Source organism: Lynx canadensis, chromosome D2, assembly GCF_007474595.2.
Source record: "Lynx canadensis isolate LIC74 chromosome D2, mLynCan4.pri.v2, whole genome shotgun sequence".
In the NCBI taxonomy this organism is placed as follows: Eukaryota; Metazoa; Chordata; class Mammalia; order Carnivora; family Felidae; genus Lynx; species Lynx canadensis.
The window spans coordinates 41865516-41886747 of NC_044313.2; the positions used below are offsets into that span (position 1 = coordinate 41865516).

The window sequence follows — 21232 nt, forward strand, 5'->3', positions numbered from 1 at the left end:
GTCTGCTTCTCCCTGTGCATGTTTGTAGAACAGCCGCCCTGCTTCCTCGTCAGCAGCTCCATCCCAAAATAGCTTCCTCTAAATGGTTCCCTTATCTCCGAGCTGACACCACCTTACGACTATAGTGACTGAAGCTGATTGACCAGCATTTCTGAAGAAGAATCTGGGTCCAGTTTGGGGCAGGTGTGTAACAGTCCTTCGGCTGGGACCTGAGAGGGTGACATGGCCCTGAGTCTTGTTTGGAGGAGACCGAGAGGCCATGAGCTAACCTCTGAGAGGGGACTTAGGAGGAGAAAAGAAACCCAAGGCATCTGTCTTAAGTCTGGCCGCTGAGCCCAGTGTTCCTGGGCAAGTGATGGCTGAGGAAGTGCTCCCAGGAGAAATAGGTAAGGAAGGGGTAAAGCTGGTCAGGAGGCCGAGAAGCCAAGCATCCCAGATCTTGGATCTTGTGGGGAGCTCTGGAGCTTAATTACACCTCAGGGTTAGCCCGGCCTTGAGGCAAAGGAGCTGGACATTCAGACCTCCTCTCCAGGCTACTCCCAGGCCTCTGGCCCCCTGCCTAGGTGGTCACAGTAGCTCTGGAAGCCCAAGTGGCCTCTGCAGAAGGCCACAGTGGCTGCAGCTAGAGGCAAAGCAAAAGACCCTGGAGGGAGGGCCCAGAACAGGTGGGTGAGGCGGTGTCTCAGGGCACCCAGGGGACCCAGCACAGTCTGCCCAACCTCTCCTCCAAGGGTCTTGGGACATGTGTGGGAACAGCAGCCCTGGGCCTGTGGCCCTGCCTCGGCAGAGATTAAGTGAGGTGAGGGTGGTCCCTAGCACGCACACGGCCTATTCCTACAGGGACAGTGCTGCACCCAAATGGTCCGTTCACTGGATGCTGGGGCGTCTCAAAGTGATCTGCAAACTTAGCGCCTGGCTGGCCACATCTAATCCTTTTTGGAACATTACGGGATATAAATTAATAACAAAACGAGTAAAACTATTGGGGCTTGATAAGGCTCCAAATGCCTTTCTTCTCAATATTAGATTCCTCATTTTTGGGGCGCCTGGGTGGCTCAGTCGGTTGAGCATCCGACTTCGCTCAGGTCATGATCTCACGGTCCATGAGTTCGAGCCCCGCATCAGGCTCTGTGCCGACAGCTCAGAGCCTGGAGCCTGCTTCGGATTCTGTGTCTCCCTCTCTTTCTGGCCCTCCCCCCATTCATGCTCTGTCTCTCTCTGTCTCAAAAATAAATAAATGTTAAAAAAAAAAAAAAAAAAAGATTCCTCATTTTTCCGCCTCCTCCTCCTCAATTATTTTCTCATACACTGCTCTATTTCCATTTCTTGATAAAGCTGGGGTGTCTTACAAGAGTTCTGTCTTAGTCTTTCTGGCACTTGCAGTGTCTGGGGGATCTGAGTCTCGGGGCCTTCATTTCTGGTTTCCAAGGACGGGGAGCAGGCTGGGAAGATGACCCCCGGGTCCAGTCGTGCAGAGCCTCTATGCTTGTGCCAGGATGGCTGTCACCCGGCGGTGGTGACTGCGGAGTGCGCTGGAAGGAACTGGTGTCATCAGTGACTACTCACATTTGTAAAGCACCATGAGATTTCGACACGGCATCTTGTTTAGCCTCCTAGCAAACTTGCAAGTGGATTACCCAATTGTTGCCACAGAAACACAGGCTCAGGATGGGGTAATAATATGCCCCGCCCCAGTGTCTTACCAAGACCACAGGCCATGTCAGCTTTGATGCTCAAGGATGCCTGATTCAAGGCCTCTGTGGCTGGTGCCGATCCCCAGCTTCTGGGACAGTGGCCCCCACTGCAAGCCTATTAGGGTTTTCCCAATGGCACTGAGTGACCTTGTAGGAGAGCAAGGTATAGAAAGAAATGTACAGATGAAACAACTTTTTTTGTCCCTCTCAAAAGCCAAATATCAACATCACATTGTCACAAAGGCAAAAGGCTCCAGGACGCAGCCAAGATGTGCGTGGGTCCCTGAGGTCACCCAACCGCCTCTGTATCAGCTTGGAGGCGGCAGTGTGGTGGCCTGCAGAGCCCTATTCCTGAATGTTTATATCCTCTGGAAGGGTAGGGCCTCGTATATTAATTCGTGTGACAAATATAGACAGTAAAACGGAGAGCTAGAGACTTTAAGGTAGAGGGGAAACTTTGGAAAACTTCTGATGTTATCTTTTTTCTTTTCTCTGACATGTGGGGAAACTGAGTCCAGGTGCTACCAAGTGTCTTGCCCGAGGCCTTCTGATAGGTGCCTCTGTATGTCTGAGTCACTCATAAAATGCCACGCAAGCTGTAACCTACAACTGATGCTCCTTCTGGGGCCAGGATGGATGTAGGGCCATGCTGGAGGAGCCTGCAGAGGTCTGGGGTGAGGGTGGGAGGGGTGAGGAGGGGGCTCCAGGGGGAAAGGAATACAGTTGGCTCTGCCGGGATGGAAGAGCTAGATTGGCTGGTCGCATAAAGACATCACAGGTACCAGCTGATGCAAAATGCATTTAGGGCCTGGACCAGATTCTGGTGGGAAGACCAGGAGGGCAGGCCCAGCTTGCCAGCCCTGGCTGTTCAAGGCTCTTTCCTGCTCCCAGAAGCTGCAAACATAAAATCCTTCACTGATAAACTGGTGCCCCTGAGATTTTTTATTCCCTTTCTCTTTTCTACTCTCAGAGAAAATGATGCTCACTCAAGCTTTGCAGTACTTTTCCTACCTCTTTTATTTCTAATCCCATTCTAAATTCCTCCGTCTCCCCCAGCAGTCTTGTCTGTATGAGTAGGGGGTGAGCAGAGAAATGCACCTGTTTATTCAATTATTTGGCACCTACTGTGTGCCAAATACCATACAAGTATGTATAAAGTATACACATACTTGATCTCTTGGAAGGCTTGTATGAATTCTCCTCTTATCAAAACCAATGTGCAGACCTGAATGTGCATTAGAATCACACAGAGGACTTGACCAAGTTGCTGGGCCTTGCCTCTAGAGCTACTGACTCAGGCCAAAATTTTGCATTTCTTTCTTTTTTTTTTTTTAAATGTTTTTATTTATTTTTGAGAGACAGAGAGAGAGCATGAGCAGGGGAGGGGCAGAGAGAGAGGGAGACACAGAATCCGAAGCAGGCTCCAGGCCCTGAGCTGTCAGCACAGAGCCCGTCGTGGGGCTCGAATTCACAGACCGTGAGATCATGACCCAAGCCGAAGTCGGACGCTTAACCGACTGAGCCGCCCAGGCGCCCCCAAAATTTTGCATTTCTAACCAGTTTTCAGGTGCTGCTGCTGCAGGGCCAGGAACCACACCTTAGGAACCACTGTTCTACTAAATGTGCTGCCCATCTGGATGCAGTCCTGAGACAGGTTGCTCGCATTGGAAGTACTTACCGTGTGCCAAATGGGAGTAGGGCATCACAGAGGCTGGGCGCAGAGCTGGGAAGGGACCTAGGCCTTACTCTGCATGGCTCATTTTCTCTCCTTCCAGCCTTAAGGTGGGTCCAGTTTTCATTCTTCTGAGCCACTTGTGGGTAAACGTTGGAGTCGGAGAAGCTCACAGAGCAATAGGTGTCCTCCTGCCATGCCTCCTGGGACAAAAGGGTTCCTGACCCCCAGGAGGCAGCTGTTATCATGGAAATTTAGGCAGATCCTCTCCTACCTCCATAAATGAAGGCTGAAGTCTGTCTGCTGGAAAGATGAGCTTCAGCGATCCTTGGAATAAATGGATGAGTCAGATATGCCTCTCTTGTTAATTAAATTGTGCTTCTCCTGTAGCAACTGCATGGGATGACTCAATTTCTGTAATTCAGGAGAAAGTTTCAGGAGAAGTTTCAGGAGAAATGGTACTACAGAGGCTTTAGTTAAAAATCACCATAGCACAGGGGGCCCTGGGTGGCTCAGTCGGTTAAGCATCCGACTTCAGTTTAGATCATGATCTCAAGGTCAGTGAGATCGAGCCCAAGGTCAGGCTCTGTGCTGACAGCTCAGAGCCTGAAACCTGCTTCAGATTCTATGTCTCCCTCTCTCTCTGCCCCTTCCCCACTCATACTCTGTGTCTCTCTCTTTCAAAAATAAAATAAAAACATAAAAAAAATTAAAAATTAAAAAAATCACCATATCATAGTAATGCCAAACTATCTGGCCATCAAGTCCAGACAGGGGGACAAGGCTGGGTCAGCAGCCACCAGGGCAGAGCCAGCCCGACCAACACACTGCCCGGAGTACCCCGAGGTGTTCATGACAAGTGCAGCATAAGCGTAGAGTCCCGCCCAGGGAAGGCCTCAGATCCACCATGAACACAGGGCCAGCTCTCTGGGCATGTCAGATTGCAGGAAGGATGTGCCAGCTCAAGCCAACAGCAGACAGTAGTCCTAGGGTCCTTCATAGTGGTTGTCGGGCGGTTCCAGATGTCTGAATGGTGTCACTCAGAACACAGAGGCTGTGTGGTGGAGGGGTCCTGGGCAAGCACTGAAAGGCAGGAGGGACTGGGCCCAGGTGGAGGGCAGCGGGGGAGTGAGTATGAGGCATCCCAAACTGAAAGCACATCTAAAGCAGGGGCTCTGCAGAAGGCAGGGGCAGAGGAACAGAAGGCAGGGGAAATAGACACAGCGATAGAAAGATCAGACCTTGTACAGACAAGAGCAATAATGAGTATTTCTTGAGCACTTACCATGTGCCAGGCTCTGTGCTAAAGGTACGCAGTGTTCCTGAGGAGCACCCAGCATCTGTGGATCCCTCCGGCCCTCTCCCTGGACACACAGCGTGGTACCAAGTAGGATTCCCAAGCATGGGCCCTGAACCATCTGTGGGTAAGAGGCGGCTACCCCTGTACCTTCCAGAAGACTAAAGTCCAGACCCTGTGGGGTGGCTCATCAAAACATGGAGAAAATATAGTCCGGTGCAGCTAGCAAAGCAAATTCACATATTTTTTTTTGTTCATCAAATTCCTAAAGACTAGAAAAAACTACCGCTGAGGGGTGGTAAGACAGGTACTCCTAGGCTCTGCTAATGTAAGTGAATATTGAAAGAGCATTTCAGGAAAGCAACTTGCGATGTTTACCCAGAGCTTTGAAGACGTTTGCCTACACTTTGATTTGGACATCCCTCTTCTGATGAACCGCCTGGAGATAGAATGTAGACTATACCAGAGTGCCTTGCAACATTATCATAATAAATAGCCCAATTGTCCTACAGTTGGAGACTATTGGATACATTAGGATATGTCCATACCATTGCATAGTCTTCAGTCATTAAAAATGAAGTATGTGGTGGCTCAGCCAGGTAAGGGTCTGACTCTTGATTTCAGCTCAGGTCATGATTTCACAGTTGGTGGGACTGACAGCATGGAGCTTACTTGGGATTCTCTCTCTGCCCCTCCCCCACGTCTCAAAATAAATAAGTAAACATTTTTTAAAAAATGAATTTTTGAAAAATGTTCATGGCATGTGAAGATACTTGTACCTTACTTTAGTAGCGGCTTCTGGTGACCAGATCTAACCCCCTCTGGGGGAATTATTTCAATCTTTCATTCCTTGCCGCCAGCTGGCATCACCCCCACCTAAGCCAATCAGGGCATTAGATCCCCCTCGTCGCAATGATTGGCTAAGGCATGGGCAGATGACCCAATCAGGACCAAGAAGCCACCAAGAGACTAACTGGGACTTCCAGTTGGGCTTTTTCTCCCTTCTCCTCCTTTTTCCCTCCTCCCCAGGATGCAGACCTGTTGCTGTCAACTTGCCAAAACAGAGAGGCAGAGGGCGAAGACCACACAGTGGAAGGCAGCTCTAACATTATTACAACTTTGCCTAGACTCTAGACCAGACTGTGCTAAGTCAAAGCTTCCCTGGACTTTGCAGCTTTCGTTAGCCGTAATCCATGTTGTTTAAACCTGTTTGGTTTAACAGTCTGTAGTCTACAAGAAAAGGAACTCTAAATGATATACTTTTTTAAATTCCTTTTTCAAATTGTGGTAAAATATACATATCCTAAAATTTACCATTGGCAGCTCCGTGGTATTTGGTACATTCACATTATTATGTAACCAACAGCACCATCCCTCCTCAGAACGCTTTTCATCTTGCAAAACTAGAACTCCGTACCCAATAGTCGATAACATCCCAGTGCCCCTCCACCCAGCCCCTGGCAACCACCATGCTACTTTCTGTCTCTATGCATTTGGCTGTGAGTGCAATCACGCAACATTTGTCCTTTTGTGACTGGCTTGCTTCATTCGGCATGTCTTAAAGTTGCATCCACGTTGTGGCATGTGCCAGCATTCCCTTCCTTTTTAAGGCTGAATAATATTCCATCATATGTGTGTACCACATTTTCTTTATCCATTCCTCCACCAGGGGACACTAGGAATGCTTTGGCTATGTGAATAATGCTGCTATGAATGAACGTAGGCGTACAAATATCTCTTCGAGACCTTGCTTTCCATTCTTTTGGGTATATACACAAAAGTGGAATTGCTGGGCCATGTGGTACTCTATTTGGGGGAGGAGAAAACTGGGAGAAGAAGGGTAAATACTATCTTTTGTGGTTCAATTAAGGCAGCCTGAGGCCTGACTGGTGGCAGGAGAGGGAGGGGGTCCTTTTGCATGAGGATCCCTGCATCTGTTGGGAAAGACAGAATGAGACCCAAACCTTGTTCCCTAAGGCACAGAGTTAGGGGGATCTGTCCAGCTGGACCAAGGCTCATTTGTACAAAAAGGTAACAAGGTCTCTGAATTCACACCACCTTGAGGAAAGTGGGAGTCGGAGCTGGTGACCCAGGCTCCCTACAAGAACCCAGAGATCTGTGTGAGAGCAGAATGGGATCAGAATGTGGCCATGGACAGCTTCTCCTCTCACCCCAGCCACCTGCCTTCTGAAAAATGGTAAGCCGGGGAGTGTGCTTGAGAAGTCTGTTATCTTGGTGCCCAAAAGAGGACATCACGGAGATCTGGGCAGAAACTTGAACCAGCCAGGGCATCCCAGCAGCTGTGCTCAAGCAGCTCTTAGATGTGTGGGACCCACCCCCAACAACAAAACCAGGTGTCATTGAGAAGCCACAGCGTCTGGGACCTGCTAGGAGCCCTTTCTCCCCAACCACTTCTGGCATTAAGGGGCTGGACTGATACCATCTACCTCCACCTCATTTGAACTAAATAAACCTATAGCACACTTGGACAATGTAGGCAACGGATCAGACTTCCTGATAACATGGATCAGGAAGCCTGATACAATTAGTTAAAAACAACAAATGACATATGGATATATTGATACCCTGAGTCTGTTGGGCAGAGCATTCCAGAAACACACAGCCATGTTGCTTTGCACCGCTCTGGGGGCATCATCCACATTACGGTCTATGTGACCAGTGCCTCCGGGCAGGGCTCATGTGCAGCCTCCGTGGGCACATGTGGTGACCCCATATGTAAACAGGTCCACAGTCCTTTATTTGAGATCCCAAATCCAAAACTATCAGAAAACCTGAAGCTCCTTTTAACTCTTTTCCTGGAAAAACTTGATCTGAATGGATATGTGTGTTTCTATTTGTGTCACTGCAGAAATTTAATGTGTTTGCTTATAAGGTATTATCTCCAACCCCGTTGGGATAGTACAGTATATGTGCCATACCGAATTTCCAAAATCTGAAAATCTCAGAATCTCAAAACACTCCTCGCCGAAAGGGTTGTAGATAGAGGATTGTGGAGCTGCATATCCTCTATTTCAAAATATTAACTGTAGGCCTCACTGGTCGGGGAGACGTTTGGTTATTTTTATTTCCTTCTTCATGTTTTGCATTCCCCCAATTATCTGCACTATGTACTACTGGGATAATCAGAAAATAAAACCTACCATGCTTTTAAGAAAACATCAGGTAGCAGCCCCTTACGCTCCCCTGACCCACATTCAGGCCACACCCGTGTGTCCTTTGGCTCCGCCTCTTGAATGGGACCTGATTCTGGGCTACCTCCAGGAACTGGAGCACCATGGGGGACGCCTGGCTCACTTCCCAGCTCCTCCCAGGCCTTCTTTGCTGCAGCTCCATTTTCAGGCTCCACACCCCGTCATCCTTTCCCCGCCCCAGGGAGTTCTTGCACTGAGCTGGCTCAACGCCCAGCGTGCTTCCTGCCCCCTCTCCAAGCAGCACTTCTGAAGCTGCACCCCTTCCCGTCCACCCTCCTTTGACAGTGTCCCCAGAGGATGGGGACAGCAAGTTCTGTTCAGGCCCGGCAACTCTGAGGCTCTTGGTTTCACCCTGCCCCCGTTAGGGGTGGGAAGAACACTGGGCACACACTGGGATCTCTGACCTCCGCCAGCTGGCCTGCCGAGGCCCCTCCTACGTCTTCCTGAAGCTACTCAGCTCAGTGCTACCTCTCCCCAGGAGTCCTGCCAGCATGGAAAAACTTCGTGTTCAAATACCCCTCAGAATAGGCCCCCAAGATTGTTAACTATCCCCATTCCTTACCCTGGTCAATGCCACACATAATGGAAATGAACAGAGCCTATGTGTGGGCACGATGCTCTTACAATTTCACAGACCCTGGGACCTTGGCCTCCTGGGGCCAGGGGGACGTCTCCTGGGCATATGCTGGTCTCAGGGCTTCCCTGCCTCCCTGCCTCTCCCCAGACTGCACACCTCTCCTGGCTGATGAGTGTGGCCCAATTGACATGAGCAAGGAGCCCCCCAAGCCCAGGCACAGAGCACTTCTAGGGCTTGGGCAACAGGTCTCATGGTGGGTGTGGTGTCCCCGGAGGGCAGGCCAGGAAAGCACAGGGAAGTAGCAGCCAGAATGTGGCCACCCAACAGATGGTGCCATGATGTTTAGCATAGAATCATCTTAGATTCCTCACAATTCTTTTTTGGACCCCAGGGTCATAGAGGTGATGTGACACTAGTGGGTGGTATATGAGGGAGCCAGGGTTTGAACCCTCCTCTCAGAGGTCCAAATCCTCCATCCTCCCTGATCCCTAATGTTCAGGGATCTCACTTGACAGACGACATCGCGGACACCGGGCTCTCCAGACACACACACAGGCACACATGTGCTCTGTAGGGAGACCGCCTCCCACTGACCCTGGGCCACCCAGCTCAGCCACCCACCCCACCCACCACTTCTCTTGTGGAAGTCTTCTGGGAGTTTTGTGTTGTTTCTATATTTGGAGGACTTTTTGGTCTTCTCTGTTTCCCGAATTATTTCTGTGGCCCCGGAGATGGAGCCTGGGTCACCCTGTCTCTAGATTCTTCTGAACGGAGCTGGCAAGGAAATGAGAGAGGATCCTAATTAGGGGGGCGATAACCCCACGGAGAAGTTCAGATTCTCTGCAGCAGGCCGTGGGCTTCCCACAAGCCCTGCGTGTTTGTCAGATGTTTATAGAGCCTTCATTAACGGAGAGCTCGCTTAGATAAGAGGTGGGAGCGCAGCATCGAGGGCCAGATAAGAGCGCGCGGAGGCCACTCCGGGGACTGCGGCTGAGAGCCTGTGAGCCGGCCCCGGGGGTTCCGTGCAGAGGCAAGAAAATGCGGGCGCGCTCCTTTTGGGCTCCTCCCCGCGCCCGCTAACACCCCCGGCGGCCGCCCGCAGTCTCCTGTCCAGGGCGACAGCGCCGTCCCAAGATGTGCTGCGGGGCGCTATGGGTGGCCCTGCCCGTGCTCTCCCTGCTGGCCTGCTCCGCGCAGGGGAAGCCGCTGGAGAGCCGGGGGCGCGCGCCCGCGGGGGGAGACGCCCACCGCTTGCTAGGGGGGCCCGGAGGCGAGCGGGAGGGAGGCACCTTCGACCTGAGGATGTTTCTGGAGAACATGAAGGTGGATTTCCTGCGCAGCCTCAACCTGAGCGGGGTCCCTTCCCAGGACAAAACCCGAGCGGAGCCACCGCAGTACATGATCGACCTGTACAACAGATACACCACCGACAAGTCGACCACCCCCGCATCCAACATCGTGCGCAGCTTCAGCGTGGAAGGTAGAGTCGGCTCCGCCGGGGCACCCCGGGGGGACTCAGGGGTCACGGCTGCACTGCCCAGTACGGTGGCCACTGGACCCACGAGGCTCTTTGCATTTCTATTTAAATAAATTAAAAGGAAATAAAATTAATAATTTAGTTCACTGTCTTCAATTCAAGAGCTCAATGGTCATGTGTGGCTAACGGCTACCTTACAGGACAGTGCCGAGTGTGAAACGGGTCCCGTCCATCGCTGCAGAAAGTCCTACTGGACAGCTCTGCTGTGGAAGGTTCTCCCTCCCTGGGCCCGGTGCCACGTTTAACACATTAGGTGCCCCCGAATGCCAGCTCCCTTTACTTCCATCCCTTCTCCTCTTCCCCTTCCTTTATGTCCCCTTCCTACTTTGAAACAGACAATTTATTTAGCCTCACCCAAGTGGTGTCTTTTTTAACTCTGAAAGAATGGCTATTTCTCTCCCACCAAAAAGTATCTACAAGTCAGATCAATTTTTGTGAGAGAAACATCAGAGGACAGCTTTCTTATTTTCTAAATACAAAATGATTTGCCTGCTTTAATAGGACTGGAAGATAACAATCATCGACTTAGGGCTTGTGTCCACTAATGGCCCTGACATAGGTGAGATGATCTTGTGAGCAGGGAAGGAAGCCAAGGCTTGCAGATGCTGAGGGAACTTACCAGGGTCACACAGTGGTTCGGCAGCTGCATTCTGACCCAGGCCCCACCTGCCTACAAAGCTCAGGCTTTTCCTGCCTCTGCTGTTTCTCCGAACAGCCAGGCACACGCGGCCTCTCTCCTCCAGGACTTGACCCCTGCCGACCCCTAACAGGCCTTGCCCAGGACCATGGTAGGCCAGACCTGCCCGCCTGCAGAGCTCATGCCCCGTCTAAAGGACGTGAGAGTCATGATACATGCCCAGCAGTGCTGCGTTTTCTGATTGCCTCAAAGAAGAAGAAGAATCTAGATTTCATGTGAACTTGCCTGATTTTTTAAAATATTGGCTTCATTTTAAAAACTACAATGTGCGGGTCACCCAGATGCTGCCAGCACCTCACCGTCCCCATGGGGCGTGCCTGTAACCTGCGCTTTAGGAGAAGGCTGAGCTTCTTCGGCTGGATCTCATCACCAAATCCCAGAATCTGGGAGTCCAGCATTTGGAGCCATCTCCGTTACCATCCCCTCCCCCGCCCAGCACTGTCCATGCCCCCAAAACGAGTGTTCTGACTCGATCCCAGCCCTGCCTGTGGCCAGCACTCCTGTGGAGGGCAGGTATGCTTCCGTTTACAGATGGTCCACGTGCAGCTCAGGTAGGGAGGGTGTTTGTTTTCTAGATGTGTGATGTGGTCCCACAGCCATCTGCAAAGCATGCCACAGTAAGAGCACGGTAGGGCATTGATGCTCATAGAGCCCGTTCACTCTTCTGCAGGAAGAGCCCGTTCACACGTTCACACATTCTGCGGGAGCTAGAATGGCACATCCACATTGGGTGAGGGGCCACATGCTTTGAGGGGGGAACGCGAGTTGGGGAGGAGGGTCTGGGAAGGAGACGAAAGATTGATTGAGCATCAGCTCTGAGGCAGGGACTGTGTCCGTAAGTTCCATGTGCCCTCTTGTGGAAGCCGCACACCAACCTTGGAAGGCAGGTAGGATGAGGCCCATTCTACAGATGGAGAAACGGAGGCCCGAGAGACGCGGGACTCCTCCAAGGTCACAAGCCTAGGAAAGGGCAAGGTCTGGATTAGCACTTTGGCCTGTCAGACACCGCTGGATATCACCGCAGCATGCTGTGGTCTCATGTTTGTGACTGAGCCACGGCATAATAGAGGTGCCCTGAGGGCTGTGCATCAGCCAGGAGAGGTTGGACATGGACATCATTGTGTAGCTAAAAGGCAAGCCCTGTTTTTGCCTACCATGACACAGCAGTGGAGGCTAATATGTTTCCTTTTTTCCTCAAACATAAAAAAATCCACTTTAACTTTGCTCAGAAATTACAATTCTGAATGATTTCTATACTATTTAAACGCTGAGATTTTTAACATTGTCTTGATGTTGGAAATTCACCGCCCCCTCCCAGGGTGTCTCCTTTAACATCATACACTCAGGACCTGCACTCTGAGGCTGACAATGTGCTTTGCTATGTTATTTGGGTCTTTTTTTTTTTTTTTTAAGTGAAGAGCTTTACAGGATGTGTTCGCTTGGCAGTTAAACATTCTAAATACCAGTCTCCACATCTGTAAAAGTGGAATAATAATTAGACCCTTGCAGGGTTAGTGAGAAAAGCAAAGTGAAATATAGAAGGCAAAGCTTGTAGTGCAAGGCTGGGCACTGACTAGATGCTTACTAAAGAGTTGGACCCGTGAACTCCAATGCAAGGCCTCTCCTGCCTCTGGTTTTCTTTGGAAGATCCTAAATGTAACTTTGAAAATTCTCTTCTACATTAAGGGCTTAGGTGAAACCCAATAAAGGTTTGGTAGAATCGGTCAATGTCATCTTGGGTGCCCTTTGACACGAGCCATGAGTCTGTTTTGGTGTAATGAAAGATGCCCATCACTGACTGTGTGCCTGCATTTCAGATGCTGTCTCTCTTGCGGCCACGGAAGAGTTTCCCTTCCAGAAGCACATCTTGCTCTTCAACATCTCCATTCCCAGGCATGAGCAGATCACCAGGGCCGAGCTCCGACTCTATGCCTCCTGTCAAAACCACGGAGATTCTTCACATGAGTTGAAAGGCAACATGGCCATTTATGATGTTCTGGATGGAGCAGATGCCTGGGATGCTTCTACGGGAACCAAGACATTCCTGGTGTCCCAGGACATTCGGGATGAGGGCTGGGAGACCTTTGAGGTCTCCAGTGCCGTGAAGCGGTGGGCCAGAGCAGACTCCACCAAGAGCAAAAATAAACTGGAAGTGACTGTGGAGAGTCACAGGAAGGGCTGTGACAAGCTGGATATCAGTGTCCCCCCAGGCCCCAAAAACCTGCCCTTCTTCGTCGTCTTCTCCAATGACCGCAGCAATGGGACCAAAGAGACCAGGCTGGAGCTCAGGGAGATGATTGGCCATGAACAGGAGAGTGTGCTCAAGAAGTTGTCCAAGAATGGTCCGGCAGAAGCAGGGGACAACAAGGATGAGGATGGGGAAGGTCACAAGGCCACAGGGTCATCTTTAGCCAGACGGAAGAGAAGTGCCGGGGCCAACAACCACTGTCAGAAGACCTCCCTGAGAGTGAACTTCGAGGACATCGGCTGGGACAGCTGGATCATTGCACCCAAGGAGTATGATGCGTACGAATGTAAAGGGGGCTGCTTCTTCCCCCTGGCTGATGACGTGACCCCCACGAAGCACGCCATTGTGCAGACCCTGGTGCATCTCAAGTTCCCCATGAAAGTGGGCAAGGCCTGCTGCGTGCCCACCAAACTGAGCCCCATCTCCATCCTCTACAAGGATGACATGGGGGTCCCCACCCTCAAGTACCACTACGAAGGGATGAGCGTGGCAGAGTGTGGGTGCAGGTAGTGCCGGCCTGCAGGAGGGGGAGACAGGGTGGAAGGGTCCTGCTGAGAGGTCCTGTGTCCCTCTGGGCATGACAGGGACTAAGTCTGTCTGCATGCCAGCCTGAAGAAGGAAAGGAAGCTGCCACATCCTAGAGGTAAAAGCCTGCCCACACATACACCACTGGGTCCAGCTTCAGGGGAAGACAATAGCAAGGGGCTGGGGGTGAGAGCTTAGGAGAAGAGGAAAGCCTAGAAGGATTGTTGGGGTGCTAGGGAAGACAACCAAAAGGGGCCAGTAGAAAAATAATCCAGAGCCAGCAGAAAAGAACAAAAGGGAGGCAGAGGAGTACAGACAGATGGGGCAGAGATTTATGGAGACAAGAAGGACGGGGTGCATTCCAGTAACTTCAGGGAGTGAAAGGGACAGGGACAGCTATGTGCTCTACACCCATCACTTCACAGGTTCCCACAACCCAGTGAGATGGGTGTGACGAGTCCCAGCTTACACATGCAGAAACCAAAATGCAGTCCAAGTAACACCGGTCAAAGGCATGAATGATTCCAACCCATAGGTCTCCATCGGTCTGTCGGCCACCAAAACCCAGGAGCTTCTCAAATATCCCATCAAAGTTTATCAGGTCACCTTTCAGCTGAAGAACAATTAGATGCCGGGAGGCAGGCATTGAGGGGCAAGCTGGGCTCAGCCCTGGCCAGTACCCACCCGGATGACTGGGTTGCTTGGAGCATCTGGAGCACATTCTGACTGCTGGTGCCTGTGTTGCATCAGTGGCCCAGTGCTTTTTAAGATGACCCTTGAGCCACTAAACACTACCCCCAAAACCATCTGCAGGAAGGAAAGAGGGCATGACAGAAGCCCTTGGGTAGTAGCTTGTACCACGGCTGCAGGTGCTTGGACCCAGTGGCATGATGCTTGCACAGCCAGCGGTTCACACGGGGCCACCGGCTGCCCGTAAACTCAGACTCTGAGATGGTTTGGGAGGAGCAGGCACAATTTACCCCAAGGGATGGGGCAGCCTACGGCCCGCATCTCTGCAGTTAATTTACTCAGCATAACCAGCTCACCAGCAGAACACATCTGTGGGCTGCCCTCCCACAAGGACTCCGTGGGAGACAGGACCTGGATTTGCATTTGTTGGAATAAATGCGTTCTTGCTTTGGTATTTGCAATGTCCCTATTTTTACTCCTTGGTGACATGTGTTCAAGTGATGATGTCCAGCCTTCCTGGGGGAGGGTTCCCAGCCACTGAAGAACTCAGGTCCTTAGTGGCCACATCCAGCTCTGCCTGCACCTGCCGGCTTCCTCGAGCAGTGTGTGTTCAGCTCTGTCCTGGGCTTGGGCCTCAGGACTGGACTCAGCCCCCATTGACCCCAAGACGGGACAGAGTTTCCATTTCTTCTGAATTTCATTCTCTTCTCTGACTCTAGAGGCCACACATGGAATGGGGTGGAGTGAGGAAGAGTCTAGAGGTGGTGAAGATTCCACTCCATGGCCCTTCTGACCGCTGGCCAGAGCAGAGCCTATAAGAGGCCTAGAGAGGCCCAGGCCATTCCCACTGGTTGAAGCTCTCAGTATATTTTTTTAAAAAGTGATTTGTGCCAGATGTTTACAAGGAGCTAATGAAGAGCTTTAACATAATGAATGCAAATTAATTAATTTAAATACAATAATTACTGGAGTTACAAAAAGTACTAATTCCTGGTACGACAACGTTGCTCAATCATAAAGATGGATGAGGAACATCTTTTAGTCCTGGCGGTGTATTCTGTGCCTGCATCAAAGTTTCACTTGGAAATAAAGTCAAATGTCTAAACTGTGGACTTTTCCTGAATCTGAGACCTGGGTTTGACGACTCCTCAGTGCCATACCCTCATCACCCCTCCCCACAGGCCCTTCTTTCCCTGGGTGGGGGACAGAGGAGAAGGGCATGGAGACAGAGTTGCCACGGTGGCGAGTGGACAGGTGTGGGCAGCGTCTCTGTCTGCAGGGAGAGTGGACGTGTCCATATAAGGGCATGTGTGTTGGTATGTGAGAAAGCAGATGTTTGCAAGCGGGCAGCAGTTAGCCCCATGCCGTCCCTCACTTCCCCTATGTCAGGGGAGGGAGGTCTGGGCCATGAGTCACCCCTGCCCAGCGGCCTGGGCCCTGCTCCACTATTCCAGCATCGGCTCCCAGTATGTGCCCGCTCAGATGCCAAGCTCCAGCCCACTCCCAGGGCCACTCCCTGGCGATGCCCTCGGCCAGCTGCCTGGCCACCTCACTTCCAGCTGCAGAGCCCAAGTCACCATCCGTGACGGCTTGACTCTAGTGGCACCCCTTTTGTCCCCCCTCTTGATGCTCCGGCTCTGATCTTCCTGCTCTGAAGAGCACTACAGTGCTTCTGTCTCATGGGTCTTATGGGCTCAGCGTGGGGACCTGCTCACCTCTTGTCTGAGGTGTCTTGTCACCGCATGTGCCACCAAGTCTTCAGGAGGCAAGGCCTGAGAGCCTCTGACCTCGGTCACTCTCAGAGGGCTGCCATGGGCTGTGGCTCAGGACAAACTGACTTGGACGGATGTGCAGGGAAAAGAACTTGCAAGGAGCGTCCCCAAGAAATGCTGTCTGGCTTCCACCTCCCTGGGTTATTCTTCCCACCAGATTCCCCAAAGCTTTCTTCACCCCAGGCCAGAGAACAAAATGCAACAGCGCCATCCTCTGGACACTCCGTTACGTGGACGGTTAGCCCTCTGCCTAACCACCAGCACCCTTAGTACTGCATTTTTAACGTGTCCTAAAGCGCGTTCATTTTTGTCGTACTTGGGTGGTGATATTACCGCTACCACACGTATGAAGAAGCTGAAACCCAGTGAGATGACCAGTTGCAGGGCTGACGGGCCATCCCCTGTTCCTCGTGTGACCTACTCTCCGGGCAAGGAGCAAGAGGAGAGAGAGGTTCAGGGATGTCAAGCAGAAAGCCACAGGCAGACACAGAGAGACAGAGAGATGGGGGTGGCGTGGAGAGGCCAGGAGAAGAGCCAGGGAGGAAGGCTGGGGGGCTCCTGGAGGACCAGGCAGGGCTGGGGACTTGTACTTAGTGGCTCAAGCAATTACCTCAGAATAAATGACATTTTTATCCTGACTTTTGCAAATGAAGAAGACTTTTGCAAATGTGGGAGCACTTGGAGGCCTCACACTTCGCTCAGAGCCACTAGCCAGGAACTGCTAAAGCCAGGATTTGAACCCTGGTTGTGACGCTAAGCCCAAATTCGCTCTGTTGCCCTGACCTCTGTCCTAACGACCTTCTCTATGGTGAAGGTCATGGTCACGTTAGCAGGAAGAAGCAAAGACAAAGCCTGTGCTCTCCTGGGCAAGTGCCACCTTCTGTGCCCTCCTTGGCTACTTCCTCTCTGGTGCTACTTGTGCGGAGACCTCTGGTCAGTCAGGCACCGATGGACTGGAGAAGGTGGAGAAGAACACACTTCTCCCCTGTGATTAACATTCTATCGGCTGGGTCACGAAATGATAGACTAGGCACTTAGTTAGACAGGAGCTGGAGGCAAGGACAGTGATAAGTAGATTACACATTAGAAACCTAGGGGCACAATATCCTGACTTTGTGGCCTCCAAGACCCCTCAACATCCTGACCTCTTGGCTCCAGCATCCTGGGGCTGACAGACCAAGAGCCACAGGGGTAGCACATATGTTCTCCTCTTCCACCTCTGCCCCAGTGTAGCCCCTAGACTCACAATAATGCATTCACACTGCAGCTTTAGCCCCCTGCCAGGGGGGAAGGCTGCCATGCTGGTTCAAGTACAAACCTTGGATGGATAAAAACTCCCTCTCCCACCCTGTGGGAGGAGTTTCCCAAAAGATTGGAAGCAGCCTCCATCAGAGACCACCCTGTCTGTGACCTGAGACCCAGCTCACAAAAGCCTCAAGACAGTGGCCACCTTAAGGCCTGCCAGTTCTCCCACCTTGAAAGTATACTTTCACTTTCACAAACTGCTTCGAGCTACTTCCCTTCTGGCTGTCTTTATTCCAGGGTGGATCCCCATGATTCCTGGGGAATCCAAGAATCAATACCTCCGTTCACACAATGCAGACTCTCCTACCTGTAACAGAAACACCGTGGCTTGTACCTCTTCTGGAATTCTATCAAAATTGGGAGAAAGCAGGAATCCTTGAGTCAATCCTTCCTTTCAGCTTTCTCTTTCCAAGCCCAACTGAATTCCCATATGAGCAGGGCCAACACAGGCGGGTGTGGGAGGTCACATCCCTCTGAACTCAGAAACTCTTTTCCTCAAATATACAAGGCTGTGGTTCCATATATAGCTCATCTGACCAGCTCTCTCTGTCCTGGACATCAGTTCCTCTGCAGGGCATAGTGAGGAATCCAGGGCGAGCCCACCTCTGTGGGTGCAGTCTGCAGCAGGCTCCAGGCATTAGCTATGATGGCACTAAGCGACATGAGGAGAGGCCCCTGCCAGCCTCTTCCCCACAGGGAACCTGCACTCACCCCACTCTAGAATGCACACAGGCATCCCTATGGCCTGGGCAATAGCATGGGACCTGCCTGATTTAATGTTCTGCTGTTGCAATCTCGAAATTCACAATAATTTTTGAACAAGGGTCCTGCATTTCCATTCTGCTTTTGGCCTCACACACTAGTGTAGCTGATCCTGAATGCATGTGTGCACTTGATTTCCCAAGTCCCAGGGACACCCTGGAGGCTGCTTCAGACCTTCACATTGCTGTGATTCTGATGTGCCAGGGAGTCTGAGCTTTGCTGCTGAGAGCTTGCCCCAGGGTCCGAGTGAAAGGACCGGCCCTGCCCCCTTCTCCCTGGTGCCTGCAGAGGGGGCCCAGAGGCGTCTCCAGTGTGTGATCAAAGGCTTTCAAAGGCAAGCCTATTAGATCCATATGGCAGCTCCTTGGGGATCCAATGTTGCTGAGAAAGTTTGGAACAGCCTGACACGAAGGGGTGCGGCTTTACCCAGACTTGCCTTCACGTGGGGACGGGTGACTATACCCAAAGCAGGCAGCCCTGCACACAGGTGGCTTACATTGGATCAGACTGAACGAAACTTCCAGAAATTCTTTATTTTTTAAATCAGGCAGAAGTCTAACACCATGGGCCTCAGCTTCCCGGAACACTTCCCACTTAGGACTGCCCTTCCTCCAAGCAGCCTGTTTCATGAGTGGGCAGTTCCGGTTCTCAGAAAGATATGCCTGAGCAAGGGCCCAAGTCTGCCTCTCTGTAGCTCCCTCCCGTGAGTGTTTGTTCCTGCTCACGGGTCCCTGCGGTCCAGGAGAGCTCTGACATGCCAGCCATCTGCATAGGGGCTGAGGGGCTTTGCCGCGGCAGGTATGGCCAGCATGGGCCTATGAGGGGTCAGCAGCCTTCTCCAATCGGGATCAAGTAAACAGACTAAGGGCAAGCAAGTATTGTTTACAACAGCCAAGTGCAGTTCAAACATCTCCTCCTTTTTAATGAAATGATGGACATCACAGGTAACAGGATTTTCTTCTTTATAATGTCCATACTGGGCAAAATAAAATACACTATTCAAAAGGATTTTGAACCATTTTAGTTTTATGACCCAAGTCCTTGGCTCCTTCTCAGTTTGTTCCCCACCTACAGACCTGGGAGTTCTCAACAGAAGCCCCTCAGCCAGGCATGCCTATTGATGCTGTGACATCCATGAAGGGAACCAACCTTGCCGACCTCCATCTGGGACCTGTCGACTTTGGGCCCAGCTGCAGCCCCCGTGTGCAGAATCTGGCCAGACCATCGTGCCCTCCGATCATGCCTCTCCTGGTCTGGTCCTTCTCTTTTCTGCTTCGTAGACTCCTGGTTTTGGACACCAGTGCCTAGCACCTGCCCACCACAGACCCACGCACGATGCCCATTTTCTCATTCCTCTCTGGTTTTGATATTGGTCCTCACTCTCAGATATGATTTACGGCAAGTTCTTTGTCCCTTCACATGGGTGGTGATGCCCCACCTTCTGCCTGCTCGGTGGGACCCATACCAGCTGCCCACCTAACTCCCTGACAGGAAAGCACCTCCTATCAACAAGATGTAGAAGCCGGGGCCAGCTGGGCAAATGCCAGGTACACACACATACCCTCTCGGGAAGAAATGCAGCCTGAGAAGCACTGGAACGTCACCTCCAGAAGGAACCCAAGAAATGGCCGTGCTCCTGAGTCCCCAACCTGTGGTCTCTGGGCCTCTTCATGGAGGTCTCTTTTAGCCAACTGCAGTGCCAAAATGGACCCCAAATCACATAAGTGTTCCCTCTCTTCCTCCTTTCCCCACTTTTTTAGGGAGGAAGAACCTTTGAGGCCTGTCTGGGTTGTTCTGTGCTGATGTAGGTAACAGGTAGAGCTAAAAACATAGAAGGGGCCTATAGAGCTGGACAGTGAGTATATGAGTGCTGTGACCTTCTCAGGACCCCAGTGTCACGCTCACATTCTGGAGGCCATGCCTGACCCCACCTCCCGGAGCCTTTGAGGTCTTCCATGTCAGTGTTGGAGTCTCCTTCTTTTGCTGGACAAGGCCCCAGTCAGGTGGCCGCTCCCGGAGCTGGCATGTGGGTACAGGAGGTCTGCCCAGGACCCCATGACGGAACAGTATAGTGTCTCGGTGCCACTGGGAGAAGCTGTCACATACACAGACAGAACAGCAGCTTGACCTCCTTCTGCAGCTTGGTCCTTTGAAGAGGTGTTGGAAAAACATGGCAAGACTCTAACAACATATTTGACCAAGACTTCCTCTCTTGGAAATTGTGAACTAGCATCAGTGAGCAGTGTGCTGTGTGGGAACCTACCGACAGATATGTGCCACACAAATCACAGAAAGCGGTGGAAACTGAGAATAAGCTGAAACAAGCGTATGTCCCAACTTACCAGCTAAATCCCAAACACATGTCCAGCAGCAAAAGCACAGCTGTCCCTACGGGTGGGGCCCTGGGGCCACCCACCAATCCAGGATCCTGGATGGGAAGGGCCTGTGAGAGTTATTACCCTACGCAGCCTGTCTAGGGGCAATCCTGGGCCTTCCTAATATACAGAATGGATGAAGTACAGCATGTTGGCTACACTGGAAAAAAATTTATGGGTCTGAAAATGCTGACACAGGCAGACTAGCCATCTCCCAGTCCCCCAGGGGGGTTCCCACGTTAGAAGTTTCTTGTCCTACAGACCACCCAGGGAATGCAAGTCCATAACACTGGTAGTCGTCTCCATGAAGATCCATCAAGCATTCTTTCTTCAGACTATGAATTTGCTCACCAGATCTGCAAAATACCTTCCAGCTGCAGACAACAACGACCATTGTTCTTATTAATTGTGTTGCCATTAAGGCAGAATGTGAGCTGCTTTTAAATTCTTCACTTCCTATGTTCTGCCCCTGATCACTTTTGTCTTTCCCTCTTGCAGGGTTTGCATTAAACGTCATTTGTTTGGAGAAATTGAAATTAGATGTAAAAAGACATGAGATTTGGAGGAAGCACGAGACATCACCAAGGAGACAGCAGCAGCCAGGGCTGATGGAAGATGGAAAGGCAGAGGGGTCCTTTGGAGAGACAGACCCCGACTTCAGTGAGGCCCCCTGCACAGGACCCGGAGAACACAGGGCATAGGGGCTGTGGCATCACTTAACAAGACCTCAAGCCTGGCTCGGCCCTGTGGTGGGTTGAACATGGACCCCAGGACCTATGAGTATGACCATATATGGCACAGAGGGACTATCACTTTACTGGCAAAAGATGTGATGAAGGATTTCAAGAGGAGGGCCATACTCTGGGTTA

The 21232-nt window shown here is 51.4% G+C and overlaps 1 protein-coding gene across 1 annotated transcript; it reads left to right on the forward strand.

Moving 5' to 3' along the window:
- The first annotated feature begins 9586 nt into the window (after positions 1–9586).
- GDF2 (growth differentiation factor 2) lies at positions 9587–14729 on the forward strand. Its single transcript, XM_030334822.1, has 2 exons — positions 9587–9932; positions 12504–14729. The coding sequence occupies exons 1-2, from the start codon at positions 9587–9589 to the stop codon at positions 13442–13444; spliced, it is 1287 nt and encodes a 428-aa protein (XP_030190682.1). The 3' UTR covers positions 13445–14729.
- Positions 14730–21232: the final 6503 nt, after the last annotated feature.

What these genes read in the sequence shown, in the direction of transcription:
- GDF2 (XM_030334822.1), top strand. Translation starts at nt 9,587, where the DNA reads ATGTGCTGCGGGGCGCTATGGGTGGCCCTGCCCGTGCTCTCCCTGCTG. An exon ending in GCGCAGCTTCAGCGTGGAAG is followed by an intron (nt 9,933 to 12,503) that starts GTAGAGTCGGCT and finishes CCTGCATTTCAG; the next exon opens with ATGCTGTCTCTCTTGCGGCC.